The 27,057-nt window shown below is 45.0% G+C and overlaps 1 protein-coding gene across 1 annotated transcript; it reads right to left on the reverse strand.

Moving 5' to 3' along the window:
• Positions 1–16,897: 16,897 nt before the first annotated feature.
• Positions 16,898–26,449, reverse strand: LOC113406338 (sushi-repeat-containing protein SRPX-like). Its single transcript, XM_029911289.1, has 6 exons — positions 26,322–26,449; positions 25,124–25,245; positions 24,180–24,359; positions 21,209–21,342; positions 19,466–19,587; positions 16,898–17,322 (listed from the first exon to the last, which is right to left on the reverse strand). Exons 1-6 carry the CDS (start codon positions 26,447–26,449, stop codon positions 17,142–17,144), a joined length of 867 nt encoding a protein of 288 aa, XP_029767149.1. The 3' UTR covers positions 16,898–17,141.
• Positions 26,450–27,057: the final 608 nt, after the last annotated feature.

The following is a 27,057-nucleotide window of genomic DNA, read 5'->3' on the forward strand; positions in this document are numbered from 1 at the left end:
CAGAACCATAGCAAGGAATAATTGATCCTTATCAAATATAACGTGTACAGTATTTGCAGATTTATGTGATACACTAAGTTCAGCACTCGTGTGCTATGGTGATAGGTACCTTATACAAACCTAAGAAACAGCAATAAATTGGGTAAATTACATTTCATCTCAATGATACATAATTAAAATTGTGCTCCCTGTCATCAACAGTAAATACATCTACTGCTATTCTCATCCTTAATTATTTTTCAAGCATTTTACTTTGGGGAGCAAGACAGTATCACTGTGAAAAATATTTAGCAACCACAAACAAAATTAAACCAATAAAAAAACTCTGTCACCTCCACCCCATATATAAGTACAGATTCTCTCTCTGTTCTTTTTCTCATACGGTCAAAATTCAGAACCTAAAGCTTTCTCTGAAGAAGAGTTACCACAATCATGCTTATTTGAGAGGTAAAAATCCCACCATTCACAATGCAGCAACAGCTGAAGCCCCAGGTTTTATGACATGAAGTACTAATGGCTAAATAACTACAGCTTGAGTTTTGTACCTGAAACTGAAGAAATGCCCTGTCCACTACCGTTATATCTCCCATTTACAATTGAGGCCAAAACCTTCAAATTGTATGTCTTTTCTCTCCTTTATAATCTTATTTTTTCCACCTGTTCTGTTTCTGGGTTTGGCTTGAGTGGCATGAAACTGCTGAACATGTTACAAGTTACCTGTTAAAATAATAATGTAGTAATGTTAGGTGGAAAATATATATGTTTTTAAATATTCCTTTGTTTGCATTTCAAAGAACACCATAGGTTACTAAAACAGATTTCTAAAAATCTAGGACAAGACTTTGAAAAGTGACTAGTGATTTTGGGTGCCGAATTAGAGACGCTTTAAAGGGCTCTGATTTTCAGGAAGGTGAACACACCTCCTCTGATAATCTGACCCCTTTAAAGCAGCTCAGATTGGACACCCAAAATCAGTAGCTGCTTTTAGAAGATCCTGGCTGTAATTTTCTTTATTCCATTTGGCTGTGTACATTTGTTTACTTTTGGAATTTCACTCAGTTAGGGCAGTGAAAAGAGACTAGTCTGTTTCTAGTCAAATTTACTCTCCTATTCTCATGCATTTTCATGGGAGTGGGAGTACTTCTGTTCACAAAAGCCCAGAGGAATGTATAATTTTAAGCACAGAAACCAAACACGCAAACACACCCCGATGCACTCTTTTATTAAATGTTTCTTTTAGTTTCACAATAATTCTTTTAAAAATGGGTTTTCTTCAACAGTTGTCCCCTCAAAAAATACCCTATAATTGGGGCCTAAACTACCCCATCTCTTTAATGGACTTAGAGTCTGGATTTCCTAAGGGGTTTAAATCACAGAGATACGTTTGTTTTAGGAGCGTTTACATTACACTGACATGGAGGCTCAAGCTCTGTTTTCATTTATGTGTTTGGCCAAATTTTAAAAAAGTAACAGTTATTAAACTAAAGAAAATGATTGAGGGTAAATCCTGACCCTATTGAAGACAGTGGGAATTTTGCCATTGACTTCAGTGGGGCCAGGATTTCACCCTGAGTCTTAGCCTAAAAGGTTGAGTAGTATGGGCCAGATAATAAAGAGGCTCCATCCATTATCTGTAGTTTTATATTAAGTATATGGAATAAGACAATAAATTCCAAATGGGAAGTATTTCCGTTAGGAGGCTGCTGTTTGTTTATGGATGGGATCTGGGCAGTGCAGTGAGTGTCTCACAGCTTACTACAGACAGTTTAGTTTTTGTTTTATTTTAATGTATGCCTATCACACATGGGCTAAATGAATCAATGCTGTAAACCCCAGCAGCTATTTAGAAAGCTTTGATCTTCAATGGTGTGATCAGTACATTTGTAGAAAGCATTTGGTGTGTGGAAAACATTGTCACATTAATAATACCCTTTAAGTACTTGTTCTCTTCTTTATATAAATGGTGTATGGGATGGGAAAAGTACAAGATAACTGATTGCACATCTGACTTTTTGTTTTCCAGATATTTGATTAATTGCTTAGAATTCTGTGCCATTATGTACTGTGTGTCACCAGACTGAGCACTAAAATGGCCAATAAGTAGGGTTACCAGATAGCAACTGTGAAAAAACCGGGACAGGGGATGGGGGGTAATAGGCGCCTATATAAGAAAAAGTCCAAAAAAAGGGACTGTCTCTTTAAAAATGGGACATCTGGTCACCCTACCAATAAGGGACCAAGTTAAAACTTCCCTTGTGTATAGATTTGTGGCACTGAAAGTACATGAACAATTACTCAAGGCAGATTTCTACAGAAATCTCAATCTAATTACTCTTACATTTAACCCTGAGTTATAAATTCTAGTCCTGAATAATAAAACTTGACACAGTAGATAATTCTAAACTATTCTTTAGCACAGTTTTATATAGCTACAATACTTGGGAACAAGAAGAATCTATTTTTAACAGTATTGATTTAAAAATAAAACAAGTCAAGCACAATGCAGTATAATAAAATATGTATTTTTCTAACAATTTAACTACAAAGCTTCATTCTCTACCTTATTCTTCCCCTAATAATCAGTGGGTTTGACTTATTTAAAAAGCATGAAGTTACAAACATTAAAAACTATAATAAAAGATACAAATATCACTGTAAAATCTTGAGCCAGAGCAATAAACATCTCCTTATACTGCCTTGTCACTGCCCATTGCCCAGGCATCTTGTCTCTAATGCGATTTGACATTTTATCAACGCACCCCTTTTCTTTGCTAATGGGCCATGGGAGGGGCATCGCAAAGGCATAGAGGGAACCCCCTTATCGTCCTTCAAGACTCACGCTGTCATTGCTTTTCCGTGACCCCATTGCAAGAAGTTCCAACATCACTTTCTCAGTTGGCATCTCAGCAAAGTGATTTTGTGCCACCATTCTCAAGGGGCTTTTGCTGGCAAACCTGAGAGGAGGGTTCTGGGTGGCAAGTGCCGTTTATCATGGTGCATTGATTAAGTCGGAACCTTACCACATCATGCCCTTTCGATAAAGATTACACTAGGGAGACATAAAACTAGCCCTTGCTTTTCAGAGGAAAGATTTAATTGTGTAGACTCATGTTCTATATTTCCCTGCTTGGTTAGCCTGTGTAATTTGCCACGCTTCTGAGTAGTGTTCTGGAAGAAGTTTACAAAAGTACAACAGCAAAGCAAGCTTTGAATATCCTAAATCATTGATTGAAAAGACTGAAATATAGGAGGATGACAGTTGAAACTGTGTCCCCTCCCCAATCCCATCTTCTTTTCCTTTTAATTCTGGATCACGTCCACCATTAAAAAGGGGGTTCAAAGTCATAGTACCACAGTCACCTTGTCTATCAGCTCACATGCTACAATAAAGGTTGCACCTGAATCTTCCCATAGTTCTCCCTCTCCCACTCACCCCTCCATGTAGCCTTCAATAAATCCTCCACTAAGGATCACATCTGATATGTCAAATTCTTAAATTCATGGTTGCGTCTAAATGCTGGCCTCAGATGGCAAGGACCCTGGGCAGTGCGCAGCAGTCATAGGCCCACTTTGATACTGGCCCTACTTCTTTTCCTCATTATAAAGGAGAACTGAAGTTTTATTTCCCAGCCTGGGATACTGGTTTTTAGCTCTTTGCAACAATAGCAAAACAACAACACCAACACACAACCCAACACCAGAAAACAAACAAATGATTCTTCCTTAGAGCTGACCTGCATGCAGAATGGTAATAATACATTGGGAACTTTATTCCCTAGATTTAAAAAAATAATATATATTCAAAGATGCTGAGGGCAAGATTTAGGAGGCCTGGGATACAGGCTGTGGGAAGGGGTTGGATCCGAGCAATTCCCATAGGGGATGGCAAACTCTAAGTAGTAATGGTGTATTCTTCCTTCATTGTCCATGAGATGCGCTAGACCATGTTAGCGGATTCCAAACACTGTGCCCAGTGGGTGAGGGGTGCTGTCTGACATGGTGGTGATAATGGACATGTAGCTAAATAGTGTATATTAATGCTAGTGCGTGAGCCTGAACTTGTGAACAAGTGGCTTTTGGTTTGTTTTTGAGAATCTATCCTTCCCACATCTGGTGTCATGATTTAGATTAGCTATTGCAATAGCTCTTATTTGTGACCATGAATTATACACAGCTGCATACTTCTAGTCCTCTTCTGGAGAACTTGATGCTTTTTAGCCTTAGGCTGCTTTGGACAGCATGTTTGAGCTCCCCTTTTACTTACTTTTGGGGTTTGTTTAACAACAAAATTAGTCTTTGTTGCAACGGTTAGAGAATATCACGTGTCCTCTTCTTCTGAATTCTTTCCTGTTCAAACTCTCTGTTGCTCGCTCTCCATTTGGTACAATTAGAGTGGAAATGAACACTATTAGCATTAAACAACATTGCATTATAAGAAGCTACGCCAAAATTGAGCCAAAACTTTCCTGCCCAGCTTGCTCTTGTCCTTTCCTGTGTACTGTACATTCAGACTTGTGGACTGTGGAAGAAGGTTGATGGTGAACCCATTTGTAGTTATTGTAAAATACAATGTTCTTTCTCTTACAATAAAACTAATTAAACATGATGCTGTGTTCCCGTCTCTGCTAAAATGCGTTACATCAAATCCCTTGGGCCCCTTACAGCGAACATGCTGTTGCCCTTTTCTAACAATGATGAACAAGGGACTTCATCTACATGCAGCCAGTAATACTAAATGTATGCTATGATCTAAGACCTGATAGGTGTAATGTCACTGTACTTCTTGTGTGCTTTTCTCTTCTCCTTCCTGCTATTGCTTTGTCTTCTCTCCCTCCCTTAGCTACTCTTTTTATGTTAATTTTTATATTTTTGTTATGAGTAGATTTAATGTTTGTGAAAAGGAAGGTCTAAAAGTGCTGGTTTGAGCCAGGAATACATTATTCTCCACTACCCACCAGAACAAATCTTGGCCTAAACCCTCTGTAAGGATCCTCTACTATCTCATTCTGACAAGCACCCAGTCCCTCCCTCCCTCCCCAACCTGCTAAATATGTCCAATTTCAAGGTGCCATCCACCTGGAAGTCCAATTGTGTTCAAAGGGTTAACCTTGCAGCTTAGTGTTATTACTAATCATTACATGTCTTTTTAAGCAACACTACTCTGTTTCAGGTTAATTCACACTTTCAGCCACATCACAGGACAAACCAGTAGGAATGAAATTGCATCATCCTAGATTGTTCAGTATCACTCTGGCTTGCCCAGGTGAATGTTCTCTTATTTTGCCCAGCTAGCTTTTCCAGGTTAGTGGGGTTTGTTCTTCTGATCTGACTGACTGAAAAACTAGACAAGGCAAAGAATTCCCACCCCCAATAAAGCTTCATCTTCTGATGAGACACTCTGGGCCTGCCTTGCTCACCTGGTTCTGAGCTATCGCAGCAGTCTAGGCCTAGTCTGTCAGCTTCATACGTCTTGGCGTGGCTCACATATGTCACTCCACAGCGAGCCTCTGCTTCTCAGTGGCCGATCTCTTTCTTCTCACCATTCCTTTCGAACTAGTGCTCACTGCTGGCTCAGGCCTTTGTGGAAGTGGGAGCCTGGCTTCCAAAACCCTCAAGCCGTCCGCAAATAAAAAGCTAGCAGCAGTTATGACAGAGGGGATCTTTGCTAAGCCATTTCCAGCCCCACTCTGGCTCCAACAGCTTCTGCAAACATAACCTGACATGTCTGTTTGGCAAATATATTGCCCGCAGATCCCTATGTATAACTTCCTCTCCTTTTTCCTAACCTGAAGCCCTGGATACCCCAGACTGCAATTTATCTGGGTAAATCCCAATACATATGCACTGACCTGAACCCATTAAAAAAAAAAAGTCGCACCTGGGTGCTCGTGTAAGTACTAATCTGTACGGCAAGTGCTTTGTGCGCAATATAAATACCTACCATCATTCCTGGAGCTCCTGTTTCACTGTGGTATTGCACTACGTTTGTGTATTACTGCCTAGTTGTATTCAGATGTAATTGGCTGCTTGTTTGGCTTTGGAGTGAGAGTTGTTTTTGTTCATTTACTCCTTTCAGAGCTACAGGCCTCTCTGCTCGTAAATGGTTTCCTTTGGGAGCTGTAGCAGCAGTGGGTGGTGATTAGCTACACATCAAAATATTCTCCAAGGCCATCAGTACCAGTTTTCTTGTGTGATGTGGATGAGGGGCCCAGCGATTGGGAATTAACCTGAAACAATAGAGAGACGCCATGTGCAGGTTTTAAAATGGTCTCCTTTGAAGCCATGTAGCCTTGCTGCTGATGTTCCCTTTCGAACAGGTCACAGAACCACAGGAGTGTCTGTAACCCCCGTGTCCACGCCCTACACACTATTGTAATAATCTTTGTACAAAATGTGCCTTGTGTGGTATCATTTAAAAACTAATTACTCACTGGTCAGTAATATTCTTATGTGATGTGTATTAGGAATTATGGATATGTGCTGGAATTATGACTAAAGTGTGTTTAAGCCGAGCAGGTCAGGGGGAGTTGTTAAACAGGTCTATCCTAAACAAAGGAATGTGTGTGTTTACCTCAACTTACGTAGAAGCAGTAAAGAAGGCCATCAAACTAACAAGGAGACGGGAGACTGCGGGAAACTGAACAATTTGCATTTTAGCAAACACCAGCAGGGTAAGAAAGAGCCTGAAGTTTCCTTTACCACCAGACTCCATGTTGCCTTCCTCACTGCTTGACTAAACTTTACTTTAAGGGGTATTCTTCAGATGAATCCATTTCTGAGGTTCACTGGACTGTAAAAGAAAGGGGCAGAGAACCCAAAGTTCTCTTTCACCTAAGAAGACAAAGGAACCAGCTTTTTAGGGCTTCTGAAGGAGATTCTGCCCAAGGCAGTGTGGGGTCAGCCACCATCTTTAACAAAGTTTGTACCTTGCTAGGTTAAGTTTTCATTTTTATTTGCTTGATCATTTCTAACTTTCTCTCTTATAATTGAACTCTCTTAAAATCCTATCTTCTTTTATTGATAAACTTTGTTACTATTAATCTACGCAGGGGTCGGCAAACTACAGCCTGCAGACCAGATCCGGCCCCTCAGGGCTTTGGATCCAGCCTGTGGGACTGCCATCCTCGTGGCATCTCAGGCCCCGCGCCGCTCCCAGAAGCGGCCTGCACCACATCCCTGCGGCCCCTTTGGGATGGGGGGCAGAGGGCTCCGCATGCTGCCCTTGCCTGTGAGTACCTCCCCTGAAGCTCCCACTGGCCCCGGTGTGCGCCACTGCCACCCCGGAGCCGCTCCAGGTAAGTGGCGCCAGGCCAGAGCCCGCACCCTGAACCCCCCCTGCACCTGAGCCCCCTGCCTGCACCCCATCCCCCTGCCCTGAGGCCCCTCCCGCACTGTGCACCCCCTGCTGCACCCCAACCCCCTTCCCTGAGCCCCCTTGTACACCCCGCACCTCTCCTCTGCCCCACCCCTTGCCCTGAGCCCCTTCCTGCACACCGCACTCCCTCCTGCACCCCAGCCCCCTGCCCCAGTCCTACATTCATAGCCCTGCATGCAATTTCCCCACCCAGATGTGGCCCTTGGCAAAAAAGTTTGCCCACCCCTGGTCTATACCAACAGTGCTGTGTTTGAATTAAAGTGAATGTTAACTCCAATTGATGTGGCAAGCTGTTTGGTTTTCTCTTTAAAGGAGCAAAGGGAGCTTCTTATTCCTCTGAATGTTGCAGGAAAGAGCTGGGCATTGCAGAGCACACAGGTTTGGGAAAGTTCAGGACTAGGGGTGCGTTGGGGTCACCTGCTAACATCAACCAAGTCTGGTAAAGACAAGAGTGTGTCTGTGATAACGGCTGGCAGGCTGTTGAATTCAAAGAGGTTGAATCAAAGCTGTCCCACAGACAGAACATGAAGTGTATGCCGGCTGCTGGCTGACTGTCTCTCTCCCCCAGGCAGGAAGCTCCAAGTAGAAGCAGCATTTTGTGGCACTCAGGGTTATAATACCAGTGGTGACACAACTTCTCACTGGTCTGAACTGCACCCCCGAAGGTGACTATCCCACTCCCTCTTCAAGGAACAAGGCACCAACTTGGCAGTAGCTGATTCTCCCTGTTCCAGCCAAAGTGGCCTGTAGGGGCTGTGCTGATAGATGACATGAAGGAGTTACTCTGTGTGGCACACCTGCAGTGCTGAAACCCTGCCAATCTAGGGAGCAAAAGGTTGAGGTAAGGATCAGAGCCTAGAAATTACATGGTGTTAAAACTAAATAACCTGGAGTTCAACTTTCACAATTTAGCCTTTGTCTTTGTTACAATGTGTGTGTGTGTAAAAATGGTGTGTTAGTAGTAAGAAGGGTAGAACGCTGCACCTTACTAGTGGACTCTCTTTTGAAATTATTTTACTCCGATTTCATTATTTATGCTGTATAATCTGAGACACGCTCTCATCTAAGGGTATGTCTACACTAAGAGAGTAGTTCGATTTTACTTAAATCGAATATGTGGAATCGATATTACAAAGTCGAACGTGTGTGTCCACACTAAGGACAGTAATTCGACTTAGTGAGTCCACACTAACGGGGCAAGCGTCGACATTGGAAGCGGTGCACTGTGGGCAGCTATCCCACAGTTCCCGCAGTCCCCGCTGCCCATTGGAATTGTGAGTCGAGCCGCCAATGCCTTCTGGGTAAAAAAAATGTGTCGAGGGTGCTTTTGGGTAACTGTCGTCATCCAACCGTCACTCTCGCCCTCCCTCCCTGAAAGCGCCGGCGGGAAATCAGTTCGCGCACTTTTCTGGTCAGTGACAGCGCAGACGCCAGCACTGCGAGCATGGAGCCCGCTGCGACCATCGCTGCAGTTATGGCCGTTGTCAACACCTCGCACCTTATCATCCACCTTTCCCAGAGGCAGATGCTGAGAAATCGGGCGAGGAGGCTACAGCAGCGCGGTGAGGACCTGAAGTCTGAGAGTGGCACAGACCTGTCACAAAGCACGGGACCCCGCGCCGAGGACATCATGGTGGCAATGGGTCATGTTGATGCTGTGGAACGGCGATTCTGGGCCCGGGAAACAAGCACGGACTGGTGGGACCGCATAGTGCTGCAGGTCTGAGATGAATCACAGTGGCTGCGAAACTTTCGCATGCGGAAGGGGACTTTCATGGAACTTTGTGAGTTGCTGTCCCCTGCCCTGAAGCGCAATGACACCCGGATGCGAGCAGCCCTGACTGTCCAGAAGCGAGTGGCCATAGCCCTCTGGAAGCTTGCAACGCCGGACAGCTACCGGTCAGTCGCGAACCACTTTGGCGTGGGCAAATCTACCGTGGGGGTTGTTGTCATGCAAGTAGCCAACGCAATCGTTGAGCTACTGCTCTCAAAGGTAGTGACCTGGGAAACGTGGAGGTCATCATAGATGGCTTCGCCGCGATGGGATTCCCAAACTGCGGTGGGGCTATAGATGGAACTCACATCCCTATCCTGGGACCGGACCACCAGGCCAGCCAGTACATTAACTGAAAGGGCTACTTTTCAATGGTGCTGCAAGCACTGGTGGACCATAGGGGACGTTTTACAAACATCAACGTTGGATGGCCGGGCAAGGTTGATGACGCTCATGTTTTCAGGAACTCTGGTCTGTTTAGACGGCTGCAGGAAGGTATTTACTTCCCGGACCACAAAATAACTCTTGGGGATGTGGAGATGCCTATAGTCATCCTCGGGGACCCAGCCTATCCGCTAATGCCCTGGCTCATGAAGCCCTATACTGGAGCCCTGGACACTGAAAAAGAACTCTTCAACTACAGGCTGAGCAAGTGCAGAATGGTGGTGGAGTGTGCTTTTGGACGTCTCAAGGGGAGATGGAGAACCTTACTGACTCGCTGTGATCTCAGCGAAACCAATATCCCCATTGTTATTGCAGCTTGCTGTGTGCTCCACAATCTCTGTGAGAGCAAGGGGGAGACCTTTATGGCGGGGTGGGAGGTTGAGGCAAATAGCCTGGCTGCTGATTACGCCCAGCCAGACAGCTGGGCGATTAGAAGAGCCCAGCGGGACGCGCTGTGCATCCGGGAGGCTTTGAAAGCTAGGTTCCTGAGTGAGCAGGGTAACCTGTGACTATTAAGTTTGTGTACAGAGAAGCTGAACCTGCCCCCATTTCTTTACCCAGTAAATGTTCACTATCCTCTCCTGTTACATACCCCGTTCTCCCCCTTCCAACACACGTTTAAAAATAAAATCACTTCAATTTTGTTAATGAACACCGTTTTCTTTATTACTGTTTTCTCGGTAAAGTGTTGAACCTGGGACGCAGACTGTGGTGGGGAGCGGGTGTAGTGTAGTGATGCAAAGGACGCTTCTAAACTCCAGGAATGACAGGCTCCGCACTGGTGGACTGGTTGTTTCAACGGAGCCTGCCACCCCTCCTGTTCGGGACTCTGTGTGTGGGGGCTATGTGACTTTGTGGCAGGGGGAGGACGGTTACAGATCCCCTGCTGCGTGGCTCTGTGATCCAGGATAAGGACCGCTGCATAAGATCTCTAACCGTCCTCCTCTGCCACAAAGTCACATAGCCCACCCCCCCCCACACATAACATGAAAACCACCTCCCAGACTGACCAGGGTAACTAGTGACTGCAATGTGTGTGTGCCCTGCTGCTGAACCTGCCCCCGCCTCTGTACCCTGGTAAAGGTGACTGTCCTGTCCAATTACCAACCCCTTTCCCCCCCTTCAGACAGACTCTCCTCTAAAAGAACATGATGGAAACAGTAATTAACAGAAACGTCTTTTTTATTAGCAACTACACATGAAACTGGGGGATGAAACTTGGACGGGGGCTTGGGTGAGGTGGGAAGGAAAGGACTTATCAAATTTTGGGGAATGAGCCTTCTGGTACTTGAGCAGTCTGCAGGGGTGGAGTGAGAGTTTTCACGGACTCTGCCGCCCCTCCTTCTTGGGACTTTGGGTGAGGGGGGTATGGGACTTTGTGGCGGGGGAGGGCGGTTAGAGATAGACTGCAGCAGGGCTCTGTCCTCCTGCCTCCGGTCCTGCAGAACACCCACAAGCCGCCGGAGCGTGTCCGTTTGCTCCCTCATTAGTCCAAGCAGCGTTTGAGTCGCCTGCTGGTCTTCCTGCCGCCACCTCTCCTCCCGTTCCATGTGTGATCGGTGCATTTGGGACAAGTTCTCCCTCCACTGGGTCTGTTGGGCTGCCTGGGCTCGGGAGCAGCCCATAAGTTCCGAGAACATGTCCTCCCGTGTCCTCTTCTTCCTACGCCTAATCTGCGCTAGCCTCTGGGAGTGTGATGCCAGGCTAGGTCGGGAGACAGTCGCAGCTGTGGGATGGGAAAAAGGGAGTGAATTCCTCAGAACGATAAATTTCGTTGTGAACAAAGAACATAGTCTTTCTCTGTGAACAAGACTATGCACAGCACCTATCACATGCGCACTCAGGACAAGGTCGAATTTTCGGCCTTCGCATTCAGTGCCTGGGGTCTTGCAGTGCAGATCAGAGAAGCGGGGCAGGACACCGGAATTTGTGTAGCAGGCCGACATGGTAAGCCGTAGACTTGTGGCTGCTTAAAACTTTAATAATAGCACTGGCCTCCTTTCACGTTCAAAGCAATGCCAGTCCCTGCTGCCAGCAATCCGGCAAGCATCAACTCTGCCCCTGTCCCACCCACTCGCGGCTGTCCCAGGGAAAGATCCCTGTATGCTGCCCCTCTCCCGCCTCCACCGTGTGGCTGTAAACCGCCGGTTACAGTTCTGTAAAGGAACAGGCAAGCAGTCCCAATACTAACATTCCCCTACCTAATTCAAAGCAGGTCACCATGAGCGACATCACTCTGATGAGGATTTCAGAGACGGAGAAAGAAAGGATGCTTCGGGAAAGCCTGCAAAGACCAGGGCCGTATGCCACCATGCTCTGCAAGGCAATGATCCCGGAGTACTTGCTTGTCTCCTGGTGCGGAAACGTTTCCTACTACGGAGGACCCAATAAGGCCGCTCTCCCCAGGAACCTGATGCAAAGGCTTTCCAGTTACCTCCAGCAGAGCTTCGTGGAGATGTCCCTGGAGGATTTCAGCTCTATCCCCGGACATATAGACCGGCTCAGGCAGAACAATCATGCTAAACCGGACATTGTTAGATTTTTTTTCAGTAGTTGCACTGCCAAGGACTGAAACGTTAAGCGCCTAGGGCAAAGTAATCATGCAAAACCCATTGTTAATATTGTTAATATTCCTGTTCTGTTAAAAATAAATGTTTACATGTTTAAAACACTTACTGACTGATCCTTCCCCTGATTCTGTGTCCGGGTTAACGCCTGGGGACGGTTGGTAGGGGATCTCTGTAAGGGTGATGAAGAGATCCTGGCTGTCGGGGAAATCAGCGTTGTAAACGCTGTCGACTGCCTCGTCCTCCTCATCTCCTTCCTCATCTTCCCCGTCCGCTAACATGTCCGAGGAAGCGGCCATCGACAATATCCCATCCTCAGAGTCCACGGTCAGTGGTGGGGTAGTGGTGGCGGCCGCACCTAGGATGGAATGCAGTGCCTCGTAGAAATGGGATGTCTGGGGCTGGGATCCGGAGCGTCCGTTTGCCTCTTTGGTCTTCTGGTAGCCTTGTCTCAACTCCTTGATTTTCACGCGGCACTGCGTTGCATCCCAGCTGTATCCTCTCTCTGCCATGGCTTTAGAGATCTTCTCGTAGATCTTTGCATTCCGTCTTTTCGATCGCAGCTCGGAAAGCACGGACTCATCGCCCCACACAGCGATCAGATCCAAGACTTCCCGATCAGTCCATGCTGGGGCCTTCTTTCTATTCTGAGATTGCATGGCCATTTCTGCTGGAGAGCTCTGCATCGTTGCCAGTGCTGCTGAGCTCGCCCCGATGTCCAAACAGGAAATGAGATTCAAACTGCCCAGACAGGAAAAGGAATTCAAATTTTCCCGGGGCTTTTCCTGTGTGGCTGGTCAGAGCATCCGAGCTCGGACTGCTGTCCAGAGCGTCAACAGAGTGGTGCACTGTGGGATAGCTCCCGGAGCTATTACCGTCGATTTCCATCCACACCTAGCCTAATTCGACATGGCCATGTCTAATTTAGCGCTACTCCCCTCGTTGGGGAGGAGTACAGAAGTCGAATTTAAGAGACCTCTATGTCGAACTAAATAGCTTCGTGGTGTGGACGGGTGCAGAGTTAATTCGATGTAACGGTGCTAAATTTGACATAAACTCCTAGTGTAGACCAGGCCTAAGTACTGAGCTATAATAAATCTGCAAACTGATTTTATTAGCGAGTTGTCCAACATCAGAGCAACAAGTTATTTGTGTTTTAAATTATCCAAAATATAAAACCTTCCGGCCTCATGGAGGGAGGAGCAGACTTCAACAATAAGGAAACACACATTGCATTTTCCCCTTCAGATTTCAAGTACTAAGTGTCTGTGTGGGGCTTCTCTTCCTAAAAAAGAGCTAGTTAGATTCCCACCATGTGTGGGGAAATTATGCCACAAATTGCTCTGAGCTTAAGAAAAATTGCTGTCTAACGCAACCAATTATAGCTGTGATTTTTGGCGTTAGTTTATGACAGACAGGGCCGGCTCCAGGGTTTTGGCCGCCCCAAGCAGCCAAAAACAAAAAAAAACAAAAACAAAAAAAAAAGCCGCGATCTAAAAAAAGACGCGATCGCGATCTGCGGCGGCAATTCGGCAGGAGGTCCTTCACTCCCAGGCGGAGTGAGGGACCGTCCGCCGAATTGCCGCCGAATACCTGGAACTGCCGCCCCTGTCCGGAACGGCCGCCCCAAGCACCTGCTTGAGAAGCTGGTGCCTGGAGCCGGCCCTGATTACAGACAAAGTAAACTGTCTTCCTGGTTTAAAATGTTCGGTTTTGTTTTATTATGCTACTGTTCAGAACAGGAATAAGTTTCTCATTTAGTGTACTGTTGATGTAGAAGCCCTGGTTATGCTCCAGAGTTTGTTGTATGAAACAACCAACCAACCTCAGTAAAAGGCGGGAAATCTCCGTGGGTCCTGCTTCTGGAAACCATCCCTATCCTCTACCACACATCCATGTTTTAAAAGAGAGTTTTCATTGTAGCAGATGTCTTTTTCTGCCAAACCTACTAAATTTCCTACAGATGTGCAAGTATCAGAGCAAAGATACAAGTCTATGCTGTTTCTGGAGGGAGGAATTTTCTGTTCCTGGTGCTTGTGAACTATCTTGCCTACCAAAATGGGTATTTAGAGTCAGACCGGTTTCTCTAATGCTCGGAACCATTGCACAATGTTATTTCTGCGTAGATCAACTTAATGTGTGGATACTGGAACGGATCTCAGTTTCTATTATATTTACACAAATTGTTCCCTGGGATTTCTGCCTTCTACATCTCAAGGACGTGTAAGTGCCTATTCCTAAGGGGAAAGCAGCACAGGGAATTCTGCTCACTTGCTAATAACTGTCTTCACATCTAGGCTCAGGACCTCCCCCTCAGTCTACTAACCTTTCTGGAGTCTTCAGAGCCTTGGTGTGGTGAAGTTGAGACCACACACCCCTTTCTGGCCTTCAAATCCAAGCTCTCTCCAGAGAGGCTGCAATTCAAGATATAGACCAAACCATTGCCTTCTGGCAGCATTTCCAGTCAATGCAGAGACGAGCTATCTAACAGCAGAACAGAGGTCCCGGAACGTGGGGGCTGGAGCGGATGCCAAAGGTGAGCACAATAGGCACCCAACTCCCCCACACATTTGCATTAGCAAGCACAGTACAAAATGTCAAACAAGTAACAATTGTCCCTTATCTCTATGTGATCCGGGGCGAAAGAGCAGCTGCTTTCATCAGGCAGAAGAGGGCCATAGATGGCCCATGTAGAACTACACTTATGTGCTTCAATCAGGAGCGCACCTACATTTTCAACCACTTCAATCAATTTTCCTTTAGGGCCTAGTGATGTCACGTTTTGGATTGCCGTAACCTCAGAGCCTGACTAAGTGGTTGTATGAATAGCATCTGTATTTACTTCAAAAGGGAGTTGCAGCAGCGTGTAATTCAAAGAGCCCTGGAAAGCTGGGTGCTCTCCTTTTGTGAGCTGAAGCAGAAAAAGAAGATAATGGCACGTCGTAGATGTCGGATAACTGTTACACATTTACCTGTACAGGCTAGGTACAGACATGCTACTGCCCTTTTTGTTCTCTCAGCTGCAGAAGCCTAGTGGAAAGGCAAATCCGAATCTCAGCACATATAAGGGTATGTCTACACTACAGGATTAATCCGAATTTAGATAATTCGAATTTGGGAAACAGGTTGTATAAATTCGATTGTGCGCGGCCACACTAAGCACCTTAATTCGGTTTTTAACCACATTAATTCGGTGGTGTGCGGCCACACTACCCCATTAATTTAAACACAGTAATTCGGTGGTGTGCGGCCACACTAACCCTAATTCGAATTAACAAAATCGATTTAGGCTCTACTCCGCTCGTCGAGGTGGAGTACAGAAATCGATTTTAAGTGCCCTTTAATTCGAATTAACTGGCTCTGTAGTGTGGACGGGTGAAGGGTTAATTCGGATTAACGCAGCTAAATCCGAATTAAAGTCGTAGTGTAGACCAGGCCTAACAGAAGCTTATAAAACAAGAGGATCTACTCCAGCACCAGAGATTACAGCACATTCTGTTAGCATGCAAGACTGGGAAGTGGCAATTAGCCCTCAGGCTGTAGGTTAAGATATTATAAAATGGACATTCAGGCATCATCAGTTGCGTCATTGGGACTATAGGGAATGCACGAGTATTCCTGATGTACCTCAGCTAACTTGTGTATATATACACTTTCCTGCTTTACTCACTTGGCCTCCATGGGAATGATATTCTTTGCATCCTACTATCAGGCTTGTGGGACACCTATTAAAAAGCAGAAACCTTATATTAACTTTGTCTAACACTCCCAGCCCTCCTAAGGAAGGAGTAATAGTGCTGAAAAAATAAAACTCCTGAATGGTTTAATTCCTAAATTGATAATTTGTAGTTTAGTGGTTTCACAGCTCTGGCAATGATCACTTCTGTGTGAGGTTTTGCAGTGTGGGCGGTCTGGCATCCCCGTCATCACATCAAAGGCTTGGTCTGGCTCCAAGCTGAAGGAATGAGAGGACTCTTCTAACAGGCTCATTGGACATGAACAAAGTCTATCGGAGAGAACACATTTTTCCATTCACTCATACACCATGAAGTGCAAACACGTCACCCTCCCTTTCTCCCAAATCCAGTGCCTTTCCTGTTCATTTCAAGATCCAGTTAAAATTGCCCTTGATTTACAAACCCTCCAGCTGGAGTTCTACTTTCCCGGACTTCTTACTGCTCTCTCTCAACCCCTCATGTGTCTCCCCAAACAATCAGATGACAGCCAGTACAGGAGCCTCCTTTTCTCTTCTGCAGCTCCTGCCATCTGCAACAGCCTTCCATCGCTTTCCATTTAATTTCAACTCTGTGGAAAAGACAACTGTTCAGCATTGCCTAGGCATCTGTCTGTCAACTACCATTTATGACTGTAATTGTATTAAACTCCGGAAAGTGAGCTAAAGATTGCATGAAGCACACTACACTTCAGAGCTGCTTTGTACAACTGGAGCAGAGAATAACTAGTGATGTTGAGGGATTCTGCATTGAAAACCCACGCTTCAAAGTTTGGATCAAAATTTTCAACATTGCACTGTCCAGAAGAATTTGGATCTGGGTTTTTGGTTTGGGCTGACCCCTAGTTTTGAGATCAGCTTTTACACACACAAGGACCTTTAAACAAAACTGAGTTTGCAAAACAATATTTTATTAATAAAAGATTTATAAACAGTAAGAAAGAAACTTCACTGCATGAAACGTCCAAAATAATTTCTGGAGCCATGAACTAGGTTCCTTAACAGCTGTACAAGGGTTTCCAGAGGGGAGTAGTACGAAGTACAAATTTCTCTAAAGATGGCTGAAAGTTCAAAAAAGCATCATGCATCTGTCCTATGCAGAGAAGCTACACAATAAAATAGACTTAAAAATACACACACAAAATCTGTACATCAGTGATTTTAAAAAGCCATGCGTGGTGTAGCACCCCGGGGGAGATTAGGGATGATCATACAATTCACTACCAGAGGAAACGCCATGATTCTGAATCAGGTACATGACTGGCCAGTTTCTGCTTGCAATTTCATCTCTTCTTTTCTCAAGGGGAAGGTGTCAATGAGCGCAAAGAGCTGCGCCGGTGTAGGTGGGAAAGAGTAACGCTCTTTGTCCATGCCGTGCTTGTCCATCACCACCACACTGAAGTTATAATGGGGGATGCGCAGCAACAACCTGAAAAATTCGGAAATCGGTTTTTGAACAGCCTTATTCCCATAAGGCCCCGTGAACGTCTAACACTGTTGTGAAAAGCAGGAAAGAGTTGGAGGAGATGGAAGGCCGGGGTGGCCAAGCTACAGGAGCCAGAGTTCCAAAATGCAGCCCACAGTTGTGCTTCACTGGGAGGTGAGGCCTGCAGAGACTACAGCTCCTAGCAGGCCCAGCACCATATTCTTCCTCTCAGAGCAGGAGGCCAGGTGGCACTCAGGGACTTACAGGTGCTGCAGGCTGTGCCACTACATTAAAGGACAGTCAAGGCAGCTGCAATCTTTCATTTTATGCTGGGTCTGAGAGCCAGGTGGGGTACAAGCCAGGTACGTATCCACAGGGCTCAGGGGCATCTTTACTTGCCTAAGTAGTGCCTCGCCAGCTCCACTGCTACTTACACCTGGGCTGGGGGGAAGTGTAGTGTATGTACTCTGCATGCTGCTGAAAGGACTGTACAGCAGTACCTTAAGCATCTGCTCCCTAAGAGGTTTGCCAGTGGACTTCAAAGGGATCAGTCCTAATTTGGCATGACAGAAAAGCCCCCTATGTCAGTGTGTGGAAGAAATCATTTACATCTGCCCCTTTGCCTCTCTCCCCCACAGCTGGCTCTGGCACTCCCCCCCCAGCACTTCGAGTCCCCCTTACTGCAAGGGAGAAAGCCTAACCCACTCCCAGTCCAGCCTTAGTGCCATTAAAGCAGCCTAGGCGCCTGTGTGACTGCTGACTGCCACAAGCAGGCTGGGCAAGGCCATGGTGGTTTCCCTTCTGAAGTGGCCCTGCCTGTAGCATTCCTAAAAGTGGGACTTCAAAGGGAAACCACTTCTAGCCTGGCTGCAGTGTTCAGTAGCACTACACAGATAGCAGGGCTGGTTCGGCTGGGGTGGGCTGGCAGTAGATACAGAGGTTCCTCGTTCAGCCTTTAATAAAGACCCCAAGTGCCTAGGGTGACCAGACAGCTCGTTTGGCCCAGGACAGGCCCTTGTTTAAGCCCTGTCCCGCTGTCCCAACTTTTTTGACCAAAGCAGCCACTTGTTCTGTTTGCTCTTGCCGACTGATCAAGTTGGTTAGAGCAAACGGGTCAAGTGGCTGCTTTGGTCAAAGAAGTAGGGTGCAGAGGAACGTGTGAGGGGGTGAGCGGTACTGCCAGCCCCATGCGGGGGGAGGACGGGCTCAGGCAGCAGCGCAGGGACGGGGCAGGGCTAAGGGAAGCGGCTCAGGCCAGCCCTGCACAGGGAGGTGGGATGGGGGGGGTGGCCTCGAGTGAGCGGCTCTGCGCAGCCCCACAATGGTGTTCCGTTTTCCCTTTGGGACATATGTCACTGCCTGAAAGAGAAGCAGAGGGGTGAGGGGGAGAGAGGGGCAGACTGTGACTGCTGCTTGAGTGCAATCCTCCCAACGTAATTTGTGAAATCAAGGGGAAACCAAACACTTCTATTACGTAGACTAGGAAGTAGCACTCACAGGCCTCCATCGCTGGGCCAGGTGCAGCACAGACATACACACTGCTTGCTCTGTACATTCTAGGCTGTTGCAGTTGAAAAGGACTAGAGGCACACTAGTGCCATGACTGCTTCTGTGAGGAATCCACTAGCAGGAGAAAGTGAGGTGGGAAGAGTCTTCCTGGCTGCTCAAACCACCTAGTTATCACAAGTGGCAACAAAACTGAGAACGTTGTGAGAGTCAAATGCTCACAGCATGTTTCAATAGGAAACATTTTGAAGTGCTAGTTCATCTGTGCAAAATTGTCGACATTCCTTTTACAGAGAGCAAAGACCAGCTTACAGTGACTGTGTAGTAGCTAGAGCACAATCAGGACCAAACAAACTCTGAGGCTTAGCTGTGCTGCAAATAGTTTAAAAAAACAGATAGCAACCCCCTGCTCCCCTCCCCGATATCATTCAGTACCACCCTGTCTATATAAAATTCATTCTTGGAAATAAGTCACTTTGTGTGAAGAGGATCTAACAATACACATAATACATTTCACTGCCAATGTTATATTGGGATAAACAAGATTCTATTATAAAAAGGATCCAAGAAACAAAAAAGACTACATTACACCCACAGCTGCTGAGGTGTAACTGAATGATGGTGAGATTTTTCATTTTACCTGAGTTGCAAAGCAAGTGCTGGAGGCAGCAACTTCACTCCTATTCTTCCTATCTGTGCTGGAAAAACACCAACCAATTCGATCACTGTAACATGTCGGAGGTCTAAACCACATTGCTCTGGCTAAAGGTGTCAAGAGAAAAACCAGGAATACATATCATGATTGGATTTAATTATAACAGTTGTTTACATTAAATGCACAATAAGGTGATGTTCTACACAGAGCTCCAAATCTTTGCTCTCTCTAAATGCTTTCTTATTTTAATTTAGACGTCAGCAGTGGGAACTTGAGAATGTTTTCTGGAGTCATGAAGGCGGCAGTTCTGCTACATTAATGGATTTTTAGCTGATTATTGGGGGGGGGGGGGAAGACCACCCAAGTACAATTTAGATGTCTTGGTAATGAATTGAAAAGATGCCAGTCTATTAAAAATTGTGCCAGCACTTTAATCTGGCACCCAAACAAAGAATGTGAAATGTGAGCCCGCTATAGAAAAGTGCTCTCTTATGCCAAATTGTCTGAGGATCATGGAGAGCAGAGGGGGGGAAAGGATTGCAACACTTAAATTTAACCTGGTCAAAAAGTCACCTAGGAATTGAGAATTTGGTTGTATTAATTGGTCAAGCCACTCATGTTTTAAAAATAAAATGCTGAAACACCATTTAAAAAAAATTTTTTTTTACATTACGCAACTGGCTTCTGGAATATATGGGGGGAAATCAGAGTAAGTTCAGGAGTCCAGATTTGCAACTGACACATAATTATCACTGCTGAATTTTGTTCCAGTGGTGGCAGGCAGTAAATTTACAGTCCTCACGGCCACCAATCATGGCTCCATTCCCAGCTGGGCTGGCAAACAATCTCTCTCTCTTCTGGGCACTTGTGCACCCCTATTGCATGCCACTAACTCTGACAACAGTCTGAGTAAAGTTTACAGTTAGATAAACTGATAAGCCCTGAGGGTGGGATTCACAAAGGTACTTAGGCACCTGAGTCCCATTAATTTCAATGGGAATAACTAAGACTGTTGTCGTCATTCCATGTTTTTGGAGCAAACACCACAAAGATGTGTCTCTTCTATAAAGACTGGTCTTAGTTTACCTTGAGGAAAAATACTATTGGAGTTTATACTAAATAATTTGGAGCGTTTTCTGCAAGTCCTAGAAACAGGACCACGTTGAGGCTACATTCAGGACTAGCGAGAAAACAATTCTTTGGCTGATGATTAATTTGGATTCTGTGCTCCTTTGGTTACTGGTGTATTAGTTACTTTTGCAGACAGCCAACACAAGCTTGACATGGATGAACAGCTTACCAACAAGAACGACTGGAGGTTTCTTTAAAGTCCTTCAGGAGTTTGCTAAGAACTGGATGGTGATGCTGGTATTAGCTGGTTATGAGCACAACATTAATTTCTCTTGGGAAGATAGAATAGGGTCAAACTAGAGCCACGTGAAGGCCAGTGTTTGGTTCATTTACCCCATTGAACTCTACTATACCCATGAGTAAAGTGAATTAGAGCGGTCCAGTTTGGAGCAATGTTGACACTGATGATATTTCAGAGCCTTGCAAACATGTTTACTACAAAACTAGCAGCTCTTGGGCCAAATGCTCAGTGCTGTAAATGGGCATAGCTCCATTGCAGGGAGAGGGCAAGTCAATGAAGACTGACTGATTTACACCAATTGAGGATCTGGCTCTCGAGTTTAAAAAGAAAAAATGGAAAAAATGACCATGTCTTACCTGCAGCATTCCCAATTGCAACCTGTAGAAAAAATTGGCTGCAGTAGGAGTTGATACAATTAGTAGTCTCCGTTTCTCATAAAACTGATCCAAGAGGGCCGCTGCAGTTCTCACAGCAACATTAATATTCATAGCTGGAATTAAAAAACAAAAGCCGTGGAGCTCCCAGAAACAGACCCTTTTCAGACTTCAGCAGGCACAGCTATTCAGCTGGACAGGCATGCCCTGAGAGGTATGCAGGGGCTGGGTATGGATGTTAAAGGGCCAAAGTCAAAAGGTGCAAACCTGGTCCCACTGAAATCAATGGGAGTTTTGCCATAGGCTGCAGTGGGGCCAGGATTTCAAGCAGTCCCCCTCTCTCTCTAAGGCTTTATCTAAGCTTGGAGCTGGGGGTGTGATTTGCAGCTCGAACAGATGTACTCGTACTTGCTCTCATCGAGCGAGTGCTCTCAAAATCGCAGCCCGGGCAGCAGTGAGCAGGGCTAGCTGCCCCCGACTACAAACCCACCTGGACCCCGTGGGTCTGTACTCCGCACTGCTAGCCCATGCTGCTGCTCACCGCTGCATGGCTACATGACTATTTTTAGCTTGCTAGCTGGATGAGAGCTAGCACAAGTATGTCTCCAAGTGTAGACACAGTTTTAGTGCCACCCAAAGCTGTGAAAGCTTGTTTAATTTTTACGGCAACGAAGAAGATCAGGTTCCTCAGTAAACAGAACTAGCATATAGTGCTCCCTCCCCACACAAAAGAAACCGTAGGTAAGGAAGAGTGAACCTGACAATCTCTGCACCTGAGGTCCAGCTTCTATCGTGAGTACAATAATGGAGCCAAGGCTAAGAGAAAATACTTTCTAAACATCGAGAGAGTAAATGGACCATGAAAGACAAGCAGCATGGAGTTATTGGGGGGCAGGGGGAGTCTTGCAAGATGAACAACATTGGTGAGGGAAGGGGGTTGTTTCAGAATAAGAAAATAAGTGGAAAAGTGGTAGGTGTAATAAACTTTAGCTTTTAGTATTGAGCATTTGAAACAGTCAGAGAATATATGTGCCAAATTAGAGCCAATCAGCTTGGCTAATGAGCACTGTCGTGACCTGAAAACTGTCCGAAGGACCATAAATAAGGGTAATTATAGACAACAAGGTAGCTAATTGGCGGTTAAAGATTTTTAGTGACCCTCAGCAGGGGATGGCTGCAGGAGTTGGCACAGGATTCTATCATATTTAACAGCTTCCGCAGTAACAATCTGGATGAGGACATGCAAGTAGCACATTAATTAACGTTAGAGATGCCACTAAACTGTGCTAGCATGAACCAGTGTAATGGCATCTAGAGAGATTAGAATTATGGACAGAAAATAAGATAAGATTCAGCTGGGGAAAATGTAAGGCAATACATCTAGATAAAAAAGACATGAAACACAGACCTACAATAAGAATAGAAACCAGGAAAGAGTCATGTTCACACAGGGTGAGGGGAGATAAGGAACAGCAGACTAGATCTGCATTTGCAAAGTGATATGATAGCAAAAATAACCAGTGCAGTTTTGAGTTGTATACAGAGGCACCACATCATGGACGGAAAAAATTTAGGTTGAGCAGTAGAAATATTTTTTCCTGATGGCAAGATCTCTCAGATTGTAGAATAGTTTTGTTTGGAAAATGGTGGAATCCTGATTGCTTGAGGGATCCAGCATTTGGCCTGGACAAAACATTGGAGAACGTGATCTAATTTGGGGAATTATGTGAAGATACTCCTCCCTGAGTTTTTAAAACACAAGTTAATACTGAGGACTGCACAATGCTGGGCACGTTTCTATAGCTTAAACAGAACTTATTTGAAAGAGTCTTTAGGAATCTATTATTCATTCTATTCCCTGAAGCAGTAATGGAGAAATTTTGCCCCTAAGCCAGCAAAGCATTATGTAGAATGCTTTTTAAAGCTGTCAGATTTCATGATTTTGGATGAAATTTTCACTCGTGCATGAGTAACTCTGGTGTCTAAGTTATGTGCCTAAGTCACTTAGGTGATTTTTTAAATTTCACCCTCTGTAGTTAATGTGGTTTCAACTGGTCATCAGTTTGTTTTCCATTCCCTTTTTAAAAAACTGTTGTGTAATGTTGGGTGCAGTTAAACAGTTGCTGCAATGTTCTACTTTAGTGCTGTCTGTAACGACTCCAGAATGCAAAGCCTGTAAAGAGCTTTGAGATTAAAGGTACTATATAATTGTAAGACACTATCCTCATCCAAGGATAATGTTGCAAAAAGAGGCAAATGATGTGTGGGAAGAGGAAAGGTAAAATATTGCACTTGTTATTTCTAATGGATAAAAAAAAAATGTGGCTTTACCCTCCCACTCTCAATCCAGTAAAAATCACCACCTATTCCAGATGCCACGTGGGATCCAGTTTGTAAAATCTGCCTGGGCCCAGTGTCAGTAGTAGAATGTAGGGCATTCAGTAATCCAATGTGCCTGGATAATCAATTTTATCGGCAAAGAACTGGTATCTAAAGAGCACTATGGAATGAGAACTAGAGGAGAAAGAAAGAAAACTCAAAAGCCAGAGTAAGAAAATCTGTTCACACTGATACCGGTGGAAGAAAAAGAAGAGAGAGTCAAACTTACAAAAAGATGTGAAAAGATGTGATAGAACTGATGCGAGGGGAATAAGAAGCTTTCAGGTAATTAACCACAGAGCTTGTTGGCTTCTCTCTGTCCTCTCCAATACACAATATGCTCCAAAGCATTACCAAGAGACTTGTGAAAAATGATACAGTTGTATATTCGTTAGCAGAAGTATCCAGGTTGATTCTGTACACACCCAGGGCCAGCCTTTGAACACCGGACAGCATCTGTGCCATACACATAAATCATGAACCTGTGTGCAGTGCCATAGGCAAATTCTTTGTGCAATAAGTACAAGCAATCCCGTTCGCTGACCTTTCAGGCGGTAAGAAAGTACTCACGTACGTGTACAGGTTGGCTCCGTTCCTGACCAGCCTAAATTGTACTGGCACACTCTGGCTGGGCTTCCCTGCAGCTCATATCCACCAATGCAGGAAAACTCACAGGTGACACCATAGTTATCTCCATCACCTGTACATTTGATGTAGCCATTTTCTGGGGCATTCAGTTTACCACAGCGCCTCACTTTAAATACAAAAAAGAGAGAACATCAACTAATTCCCCGTCTCCGGAGCAGTGCTACTAATGAAATCATATTGTACTAATATTAAGGTGACATTCTGGCTCGCTGCTTATTATTAGCTTTCAAAGAGAACCCAGCACTTATTTCTTTTTTTAAATATGAATCTAGCTATTGATTCCTGGATCGTTTATGCATACATGCTAGTTTATATATTAGTAACATGGGATTGTGGAGGGGAGGGGCAGTTGAAGCCCAGGTTGTCAGAGACCCACAGCTTTCAACTCCGTGACAGAAGCAGCTGCTCTCCCTGACAAATGTCCTAGAGTTTGTCAGATGGCAGCCCTGTACAGATCTGACTCACCTGCTGGTCAACAACAACTAGATATTAGGGGAGGCATGGACCTGGGAGGGCCTAGATAATGGGAGGAAGTGGGCAGGGGAAGCATGGGCAGAGGAGGAGGCACAGATTTGAGAAGCAGAGCTGGAGGGCAGGGGCTGGTCAGTAGAGCTCCTATCTGTCTCCTAGACCCCCACTGCTCATCTGACCCCTAGATCCGTCCCCAGAGCTCAGTTCACTGGCTCCCTAACTTCCCTCAGTTGATTCAGGCATTTTCAAATTGTATGAGACAGAATATTCTTCCAGTGGGAAAAGTTCTCTCTCTCTCACACACACACACACACACAAAATACAGAAAGACTGGCTGTCACTTGGATCCTTACATAAGTATTAACTGGTTTTGTTTACACAATTTGACACTGTTCTTACCTCTGACTTTAACAAGAAATTTGCAAGTGCCTTTGTTTTCTGCTCTGTCATACACAGTGTATTGGATCTTGTGGTCACCTTCTGAAAAATGTGACCCAGGGGATGGGCCTTTCAAAATCACACTAAAAAATGAAATAAAATAGACCGGGTGTTCAGAAATTAAGTTAGGATTTGTCCAGTAGGAAAATATTAACAGCCTTCGGATGGAAAGCCCTTCTGTCACTGGGGAATGTTCAGATTGCCTGGCTGTGCTGAGAGTTTGTCGAGTGACAGAAAACAAGAGGAGGATGAGTGGCAGAGCCCACAATATTTAAGAGGTAAAGTCGCAGCAGCCTGGCTACTCCTAGCAAAGTTACCCACTACTGCTAACAGCTTAGTGTAGACAAAGGTAGTGTGACTCACATCGCTGTAAGACAACTGTCAATGGCATTTTATTTATTTATTTAAATTTCATGTAACAGTTAAACAAGGCATGAGTTTGTTTCTTTCCATGGAAACAAAAATACCTGGATGGAGAATCTAGAACTGAGCATCATTCATTATAGCAGGATAGTTGGTTGTACAGGATTTGAACATCAGTCAGGGCTAGTAGAGTACCACTGTTTGTTTGTTTGCTTGCACTGTTGTTGCCGTGTTGGTCCTAGGATATTAGCGAGACAAGATGGGTGAGGAAATATCTTTTATTGGACCAACTTCTGTTTGTGGAAGGTATAAGTCTTCAACCTACACAATGCTCTGTGTAGCTCCATAGCTTGTCTCTCTCACCAACAGAAGTTGGCCCAAGAAAAGATATTACCTCACCCACCTTGTCTCTCTCATTGTTTGTTTTTAAAAAGCCATCTGTTAACACTGCAGGTTACCTCTCTGTGCCAGACTATACATACAAAAAGGGTGGGAGGAATCAGGATTTAATCTCTGTCTTTTTGTGATGGGAAAGGCAGGCATCCCATTGCAGGCTTCAGCTCAGCTGCTCATTTCCAACCAAAGCATACGTCAAGAGAGTTCTAAACTCTCAAGGCAGAAACTCATAGACCAGGGCCAGACTAAGCACGGTTCAAGAAGCTTCAATCCACTCAGGGCCATATTTTTACCTCAGTAGAGTCCCTCTCATCCCTCCATATGCAGAAATTGTGAATACTTGCTGCCTGGAGCTTAGAGGACAAGAAGCCTTGAGATTGAATAAACATTCCTTAATCACCTGTTAGGCAAGTCCCTTGGTAATGAGCCTCTGAATGTTATGCTTCCAGCTGTACAAATGGGGCTTAAGGTGGCACCTGAATCCAGGGTTCTTGCATGGCAGCTTAGTTTCATCAGACCTTGAACCATCTTACCAGCACAGTAAACAGTTTTGCTAACCCCAACCATTCAAAAACCGTGAGTCAGGCTTCAAAGTCATGAGACTGACTTAAAAATAATCTTATGATTTTTTTAGATAAATTTTGGAGGGGGAGCATTATTTACTTTCTGGTTTTAAAGCCTTTAGGGTGCACTCGGGTCACATTTCTCTACAATAATTAGGGCTATAAACTTTCATTAAGAAAAAACTGAGATACTCACAGACTCACCTGGCTCCAGGAACCAAGACTTTAAGAAAAGCAGCAAATATCACAAGACTTGCAGTAAAATCACAAGAGTTGACCACAGAAATTCTGAAAATGCATATGTCCTTCACAGAAAGTTTCCATAGAATAATAGCTATTTCACTGGATTGGGAACAGTTATTGGTCCCATTACATTGGATTATACAGCTCCTATTTTTATCATGTGACACCATTTCACTGGGAGTGTTTGTGTGTGTGTAGGAGGCAGGTAGCATTATTAGTAATTTCCTCATTCTGACACCGAACAACAGATAGGCCAAAGTTCTTATTTTAGGATGAGAGCTTCTTTAGTGGCTCTTAACATCACAGTTCTTCTTTTGCAATCACAAGCAC

Source organism: Terrapene carolina, unplaced genomic scaffold, assembly GCF_002925995.2.
Source record: "Terrapene carolina triunguis isolate 2854851 unplaced genomic scaffold, T_m_triunguis-2.0 Scaffold26, whole genome shotgun sequence".
In the NCBI taxonomy this organism is placed as follows: Eukaryota; Metazoa; Chordata; order Testudines; family Emydidae; genus Terrapene; species Terrapene triunguis.